Source organism: Cyclopterus lumpus, chromosome 6 (genome assembly GCF_009769545.1).
Source record: "Cyclopterus lumpus isolate fCycLum1 chromosome 6, fCycLum1.pri, whole genome shotgun sequence".
Classification (NCBI taxonomy): Eukaryota; Metazoa; Chordata; class Actinopteri; order Perciformes; family Cyclopteridae; genus Cyclopterus; species Cyclopterus lumpus.
In genome coordinates this window covers 25,036,014-25,044,866 of record NC_046971.1, presented here as the reverse complement: position 1 = coordinate 25,044,866, position 8,853 = coordinate 25,036,014, and the positions used below count along the sequence as shown (strand labels likewise).

Here is an 8,853-nt window from a genome sequence, read left to right as displayed (position 1 = left end):
TGACAATACACAACACATGAAACATAAGACAATACCAGAGTAACTCACATCAAATAATGTTGTTATTTGTTATTGGTTGCCTAATGCCACTAGCATTGCCAAAGCAAAACATCAGGCTAGAGGGCACCCTGAACCCTGACCATGTAAGTGAAAGAATTACTGAAGCCGTTTGGCAGCCGACATCCATCACATGACGATAGTATTGTTCAGCACCAACTCTGCATAATACAGAGAGGAATTCAACCCAATTGCACATTTTCAGCTGTCATCTGTCAGCCTACATCTACACTGACAATGGTACGCATACCCACAATGCAGCAGGAGTCTATTTCCTTGCAAGTGTGAGAGAACTGTGATCAGAAAGTTCATAATCATACAGCCTAGTCATTTGCAACTAACAGGTCAGTGTGTGTGTGTGTGTGTGTGTGTGTGTTTCTGTAAGGGAGAGAGCAGAGTTCACCTGATCCAACAATCTGGTTCATCTCCTCCGTGGTGACCAGCTTCGCCTTCTCCAGAGCCTTCACATACGCCTTGCTCCCCCGGATGTCAGCATTCCACATCCTCTGGTCATACGCGATGGATGCGTTGAACTTCTCCATCATGGGATCAGTGTCTCCCAGGAAGCGACCCCCCCAAAGTTGACCTCCCTAACGAGCAGAAGGGACAGCAATAACGTGAGCACACTGCTACGTTAACGTCAGGTTCAACACATTTGGCAGCAGACACAACACAGTATGACACGTCAGCTGCGCGTGTTTACCGGCTTTAATGGAGAGAGTTACCCAGTTTGACAGCTAGCTTTAGCCTGCTGCTTTAGCGTTCAGCTGGGCGGTAAATCAACAACACGCGCATGTCAGGGTCCCTCGAGCTAAACGTTAACATTACCTCGGTGGTGGCCATGTTTGTCGCCGACGGGTATCTGTAGCGGATCTGTCCGGTGAAATGTTTCGGCGGAGGGAAACGTTTGAATGGCTCCGGGGCACAACACACAATGACGCCGCGGTCGGAGCTTCACGTCGGGAGGCGCGAGCGTGGCAGTGCGCTGTGTGTATGGCTTTAAAACACGTGACGTCACCGAAGACGTGTATCGTTCACGCTCCCGGTGTGTCACGGTGAAAGGCTGCAGAGACGTCCGGTCTCAATCACAGCTGTGTGCAGCCTCCCCTCATCAATAGTTCTTCGAGCTGCGCCTCGCCTGGAATCCAGACGAGAGCAGGCGGCCGCTGCAGAGGGCGTGGCCAACAAACTGGCCAACGTCACTGTTAGCCAGTGACATCACGGCCGCTGCAGAGGGCGTGGCCAACGTCACTGTTAGCCAGTGACATCACGGCCGCTGCAGAGGGCGTGGCCAACAAACTGGCCAACATCACTGTTAGGCAGTGACATCACGGCCGCTGCAGGGGGCGTGGCCAACAAACTGGCCAACCCCACTGTTAGCCAGTGACATCACGGCCGCTGCAGGGGGCGTGGCCAACAAACTGGCCAACGTCACTGTTAGCCAGTGACATCACGGCCGCTGCAGAGGGCGTGGCCAACAAACTGGCCAACATCACTGTTAGCCAGTGACATCACGGCCGCTGCAGAGGGCGTGGCCAACAAACTGGCCAACGTCACTGTTAGCCAGTGACATCACGGCCGCTGCAGAGGGCGTGGCCAACAAACTGGCCAACGTCACTGTTAGCCAGTGACATCACGGCCGCTGCAGAGGGCGTGGCCAACAAACAGTTTGCCAGTGACTAGGCAGTGACATCACGGAAAACAGAAGCAAAGTTTATAAATAGAAGTGAATTCCACCAGACTGGGACCAGGGAGGGTGGAGGGAGCAGAGTGGGATCTCTGCCCCCTCCACCCTCCCCCCTCCCCTTACTGCTTGCGTGGTAAGGGGAGGGGGGAGGGTGGAGGGGGCAGGGACGCCACTCTGATCCCTACACCCTCTCTGGCAGGTAAGCGGTTGGGGGGGGGGGGAGGTAGGAGGGATGCAGTATGTGTCCCCTTACTGTTTGCGCGGTGCAAGCAGTAAAGGGGGGGGAGGGGGGAGGGATACATAATATATATATATATATATATATATATATTTATATATATATATACACCATACATTCATATATGGTGTCTCGCTATTGGACTTCTGTGCTTGCCACGGTATATATATACACACACTTATATATATATACACTTATATATATATATATACATACTGTGTCCCCTTACTGTTTGCGCGGTGGGGGGGGAGGTTGGAGGGATGCAGTATGTGTCCCCATACTGCTTGCGCGGTGGGGGGGGAGGTTGGAGGGATGCAGTATGTGTCCCCATACTGCTTGCGCGGTGGGGGGGGAGGTTGGAGGGATGCAGTATGTGTCCCCATACTGCTTGCGCGGTGGGGGGGAGGTTGGAGGGATGCAGTATGTGTCCCCATACTGCTTGCGCGGTGGGGGGGGAGGTTGGAGGGATGCAGTATGTGTCCCCATACTGCTTGCGCGGTGGGGGGGGAGGTTGGAGGGATGCAGTATGTGTCCCCATACTGCTTGCGCGGTGGGGGGGGAGGTTGGAGGGATGCAGTATGTGTCCCCTTACTGTTTGCGCGGTGCAAGCAGTAAAGGGGGGGAGGGGGGAGGGATACATACTATATATATATATATATATATATATATATATATATATATATATACACACCATACATTCATATATGGTGTCTCGCTATTGGACTTCTGTGCTCGCCACGGTATATATATATATATACACACACTTATATATATATTCACTTATATATACTTATATATATTATATATATATATATAGTTATATATATATATATGGTCAAATAACTGCTATACGCTGCCAGTGACATCATCTGTTCTGAGTTGTGGGGGAGGAGCTACTTTTCTTTTGTTGTGACATCAGAATAAACTGATGTCACTGGTAGCAGTTATTTGAGTCTTTGATCTCTCTCAGTGACGTCACAGGTGACGTCACGAAACACACACCCAAAGACGCGCCTAGATGGTTCATCTTCTGGCCAAAAAATAAATTAATCCAACTTTTACAAAATTACAGAGGTTTTCTATCTGTCTGCTGCACTATGGTAACATGGAGTTCAGGCCAGAGATACATACTGTATAAATATATATATATGGTGTATATATATATATATATATATATATATATATATATATATATATATATATATACACACACCATATATTCATATATGGTGTATATACCTACAACATACAGATCTACAAGTTGTTCCGGAGGTGGGAGTTGAAGACCTCCCGGACAGGATCCTCCGCCAGACGTTCCCAGTTCACCCTCAATACATGTTTCTAGCCGGCTCCGCCGTCATCTGATCCGACTCACCACCTGGTGGTGATCAGTTGACAGCTCACCTTTTTACCAGCAGGGTCTTTCCACAGCCAGGTCCATGAAGGAGGAAGCCCCTCGGAGGAACCATTCCCAGCTGCTGGTACACCTCTGGGTGACGCATGTGGATCAGCAGCTTACACACCTCCTGCAACAATGTTCGAATGATTGAAAGTGAAAACAATACAACCGTCTAGTGCAACGTGCCCAATGAGCCTCACTGTGTAGGACTTTAAAACGTGCAGTCACTGGAGGACAAGTAGCAAGGTTAAAGGTACTTACCGTTAACGTCTCTTCATTACCTCCGACATCTTCAAACTTCAGAGTGGGATACTGCAGCTCGAGGGACTTTGATTTTGCTGAGAAATCATGTGTTCAGAAAAAAAAGTTACGTTTAATAATGCAAAATAGTCGTCAAAATATCTGTAAACCAATTAATAGACGATCAATCAATTCAACAAACTGAATAAATACACATTAAACTAAATACATATATTCATAGATTATTAAAACAGCAGTTTGTCGCAGCGCGACAGGAAACGCTTCACAAGCTCAACATCGATTACTCTGTAATGTGGTGTTCAATAGCACGTTAATAATCTATACTTCATAGATGGACCAGGTGGTACCTTTCTTATTCACGATTCGAGACTCTGTACTTTCAATGGAAAGCTTCGTCTTTTTTTTTGACTTTTTCGAGATTTCTCCGGCTCCAGCATGGAGACATCGGCCTGCTGGTGACAAAGAAATGTGTGGCAGTCAAACAATGACAGCCGTCTCCAATCAGACTGATCATCAGGTGGCCACACTTGAACTGTGCTCATTACTTGGTTTATTGTTGCATTTAAAAAAGGAAGTACACTATTTTGTGGCCATAAAAAAAGGCCTTCCCCAAAGCTGGAGCCCCTCCCATGAATGGAAGAACCAGAGACAATAACATTTGACCAAAAAGGTACCATTTCAGCAAATAAAAAAATAATAATAATCTGAATCCTCTTCAACTACTGGAAACTTGACTTTTGTGAATCCAAATCATACGTATACACCCACATGTGATGCACAAGCAAGCAGGCATTTGAAGCCACACGAAGCATGAATAATTATTCCCCCTCAAGGCTGGAGGAGGGAGTTTCTATTTCTATTCAAAATAAAAACGACAATAGAATTCTATAAATGGACGTGACGCAACAGGAAGCTGCAGCTTGCATTAGCAACGTCATCTGCACAGGAACCGTGATGAAGAGAACAAAGAAAGCTCTTTGCGACACACTTCGTTTGAGCCAAATTAACACAGCAGATCAAGCTCTCCATGAGGTTACCAACATGGAAGGTTTATGTGGACGGCAGTATTCAGATCCGCTGAGAAATTAAGCCAGCGTTACATTAAGATAAGTTCATTTAATGAAGGGCATAAAGCAGACACAGTAACACATCCAATAACAAGATTGGAATATAGAGTATACGCACTTCCTTCTCAGTAATCTACCCATCCATCTCATCAACACCCCTGTGTATACATTACATACAGTTTCACTGCGAATTAGAAAAAAGATCACCCGTTAAGCATCATGAAGTTCCGACATTGACTACGTATCCTGCACTAAATCTGACTCCATGCCAGTTGGCCGCTTCTCTTTCAGTCGTAGGTTCACGGTCAGAGAGCATCAGGTTACTGTACAGGTTTCTGCTGGAAGTCACAAAGCATTGCCCAGGAAAGAGCAGCAGGGTCCGACCAATACATCAGCATTGCTGACATCATCGTGATTATATTGGCATCAACAGACACATCTTAGAACCGACGGCATGACCGCCAAAACGGTCACGACGTCTGCATGTTAACTGTGTTCACCTGCGCTAAAACTTACATTTGAAGCTAAATGAGTTGGCTCCTCTTCACACAGGTCGATGAGGATGTTGCTCTTCTCTGGCCCTCTGCCTCGATCAATGAACCAGCCTCCCGTGGAAACCAGCGTCCCTGAACTGGGAGGCAGGTCGGCTGGAGAGCCGGCAGCAGGCGGATCTCTCCGAGGTGAGCTGCTGCTGGAGTCAGGGAGTCCCTTCCGGTACAGAGACGTAAGAGAGCTGTTCATGTGGTTGGTGGGCTGTGGATGGCAAAGAGCAGCAACACGCGTCAGCTTTGACGGATATACGGGCCAACAAATCCACACATTGGGAGTGTTCGTTTAGAGTCTTTCTCGAAAGCAAGCCATTTGTAATAGTCTACTATTAGAAAAGCAAAGTTCCAAGACGGCACGAAAGTAAGCCCGTTGGTTTTCTGCATGGAAACATAAGCTCAGCAAAACACCGGGCTTACTGGTGCATTCATAACTAGAACTTTCAAATGTCGGGCCCGTGTTGAGCAGCCGTATTTGTGGGTCCCCTTCATCAACACAGATGTACGATTCATCCAGAATTTATTGTAAATCATCAAAATGATCGTTCATTATGACACTTCTGACTATTGATTGTACAGAGGGCAAAATTATTGCACAAATATTATAATAAAATCGTACATCTGGCAACGCTGGGAAAATGTGCGGATCATTTTAAGTAGCTGTCCAACATTTGAGAAATGTGCTTGTTAGCCATCTCGCCCCGGGTCAGCCGACAGGAAGGATATCGATTACATCTCTGCATCCAGTGCAGAGCGGATATGTTCAGGCTGCCAAAAACTAGAAAGAGAAGGAAATTGCAAGCCTAGCTCCATCGAAAGAGTCAAAATACATATTTGCAGTCGAGCAGCCGCGTCAATATCTGGGCGGGATCCAGATACACTGGTGGCGCCTCGGCCTCCGACAGGTCTACGCCCTATCCAACTAGACTAGATAGACAGGATCATCTCAACCAATCAGAATGCAGGTGGCCCTGTTCAACACCCGATCCCGTAACAATGAAAGTATAACAGTTTTTTTTTTTTTTTTTTTACACGTGCCTAAAAAGTTAAAATATTCTCAACTTTTCAGCACCAGACGCAGATCGTGTCAATGTCACAACTGACTGTGTCTTACAGGGTTCTCCAATACGTGGTCATCACTGTCTGAGGACTCCAAGCTGCTGCCGTCATCACTGTGAACACACAGACACACACACACACACACACACACAGCCTTAGTAAAGGGAGTGCATTAGAAAGAAGGACATGTTGGAGCCCTCGGGGAGTGTCCTTTACCCAGTGTCATTGTGGCTGTGCTTGGCTCTCTTAGCCAAGTGTTGGCTCTCCTGATCATTCAGCCCGGAGTCCTTCATGACGGCGTCATACACTAAGAGAGCGGATGAATGAATAAATCAGAACTTACAGTTTATAAACTCAAAAAATATTTTGCTCATGAACAGTGGCGGTTTGTACCTTTCTCTACTTGAATCCTGAAAGCGTTCTTGTTTCTCCTGCCATACTCCATTCTAAAAAATAAATAAATTAAAAAGAGACATGATATGAACCAAACACCTCACTTTTCACTTGCGGCCCTGCAATAAGTTGTCTCGTGTTTATTGTTGTGCATTCCTGTGTTGCATCATGACAATAAATGATCCGTGAATCCTTAAAATGATGCACTTGCCTGTACAGTTTTTGGAGTGCCAGGGCCATGGCTGAAAGGTCCACATATTCACTGGTGCAGGTCGTCATGTACTGAAACCAGAATTCAACATCAAACAGTCAGGATGAACTACAACAATATCAGAAATGTAGACCGACCTCGGATTGAACAAGAAAAATAACACGGACAAAGCATCATGCAAGAACAAGAAGGATATTACATTTATTTGACATCACTGCTTTTGTCTCCCTCGTGATATCCTGATGGCAGGATGGTTACCATACCAACCCGTGATTTTAAGACATTTATCCGTGTCTCTAGTTCCTTTACTCTTTGATAGAAATACTATACACATGTATTCTATTATTGCTATTATTACTTTGCTTGGTGAAGGAGAAAGAAAAGTGAAAAGTAAGATTGCCAAAGGGCATTATTTTCTTATCTTGTGTAGGATGTGTTCAAAAAAATAGATGTAAATGGTAATTAGACTTATTTTTTTAATCTAGCGCCTTTCTTGTCTCCCTAGCACTCAATGTGCTTTATACTACGTGGACCCATTCACACCCATTCACACACTGAGGCTGCCATGCAAGGTGCCACCTGCCCGTCAGGACTTTAAGTAAGGCTCTGATGAGTGAATGGCCCGCTCTACCACTGCGCCACAGTGTGTAAGCTATGAGGCAGTACAGCTCATCTGTTTTTTACTGAATTGTGAAATGAATACCTCTGAACTCTTAACACACACCCAAAAGGAGAAGGAGGATTCGTACCTGCTCCACTCTGTGTTTGAGCCGACTGTCCAGACCGCTACCATTTCTGTTCTTCATTCCCGTCCTGATTTGAGCCTGCAGGACACACTCAAATGAGAAATACAGCACAGCATAGGCAATACAAACACAACCAGGAAAGGCGAAGGGTTTTATTGGCATAACCGACTCACGGTGACAAAGTATTCTAAGCTCAAGGTACAATTAGTCTTTTACAGAATCTCACTGAGCGTGTGAAAGAAAAGCCAGTGAATGACACTCTGTGGGCACCGAGCTGGCTGTCACACATCCACATGATGTTCCAGTGCGTTCACACGACACGGCTTCAAAGAGGACGGCTGTATCTGGCTTCTGACTCGAGACTGAACACCAATCTGTATCAATATGATGTGGACACTGGGACCGAAATTCCTTCATAATTAGGTCTCGATTCCTATTTTGTATCGTTTAGAACAGGCTTGGTAGGAGTAGCCTCACTGGGTGGCTGGGGAGACAATATGGCGTAATGGTTGCCATAGCAACCTAGGCCGTTCAGACCCCATACTTGTAGAGACAACTAACTGTCTTTGTATGGGAATGAGGAAAGTCTGGATTCCAGGAACTTCTCGGAGAGGGTGACAGAACTTTCTCATGGAGAATCCTGAATATCTGAGCGGCTCCTAAGTGAAATATGATCTGCAGCCTCCACGTTCTATTCTCCATGGACGAACATTTATATTTCTGTTGAAGATATCATCGGAGTATCCGAGTCTCTTTTCATGTCAACCATTTCGCAGTATTTCCATCACACACACACACAACTTACGTTCTCTTAGCCTTGTAGTCAATAATCAATATGCACAGCTCGCAGAAGATTTCCACTCGCTGTCAAAGCAGGGACAAATACACATGAATATTAAGCAAGGATATGGATTATTCATCAATAACCAATTGAATGATTTAACAATAGACATGTAGTATAATTCAATTGCCATTGTTTACGTCAGTTTAGGAGCGTTTCATTGGTGATATTCTGCTACGACGCTGCATCAACGCGGTTATTGCTGCATTGTATGAACCCGTGAACTCGAATATTGAGTCGAGGATGACGAGAAGTCGGAAACAGAGACGCCTTCAAAGTAAAAGCGGAACGTTTTAAAATGCATCGACTCCAATAATCAATTTAAGGAGAGCTACATTAAATAAATAAA

General features: G+C 45.7%; 2 protein-coding genes across 2 annotated transcripts in view; both read right to left on the bottom strand.

Annotated features, from left to right (window-relative positions):
- LOC117731755 (argininosuccinate lyase-like) overlaps positions 1-1,228 on the bottom strand; it is a 4,612-nt gene extending 3,384 nt beyond the window's left edge. The window contains exons 1-2 of the mRNA XM_034534103.1: positions 886-1,228; positions 461-647 (exon numbers count right to left, since the gene is read on the bottom strand). Coding sequence (XP_034389994.1) covers positions 461-647; positions 886-900 — 202 coding nt within the window. The 5' untranslated portion in view covers positions 901-1,228. The remainder of the gene's footprint in view (positions 1-460; positions 648-885) is intronic.
- Positions 1,229-1,616: 388 nt separating this feature from the next.
- LOC117732324 (nuclear valosin-containing protein-like) lies at positions 1,617-8,492 on the bottom strand. Its single transcript, XM_034535215.1, has 11 exons — positions 8,469-8,492; positions 7,667-7,741; positions 6,918-6,988; positions 6,707-6,759; positions 6,530-6,620; positions 6,369-6,426; positions 5,226-5,462; positions 4,052-4,094; positions 3,643-3,719; positions 3,395-3,508; positions 1,617-1,736 (listed from the first exon to the last, which is right to left on the bottom strand). Exons 2-11 carry the CDS (start codon positions 7,721-7,723, stop codon positions 1,617-1,619), a joined length of 921 nt encoding a protein of 306 aa, XP_034391106.1. The 5' UTR covers positions 7,724-7,741; positions 8,469-8,492.
- Positions 8,493-8,853: the final 361 nt, after the last annotated feature.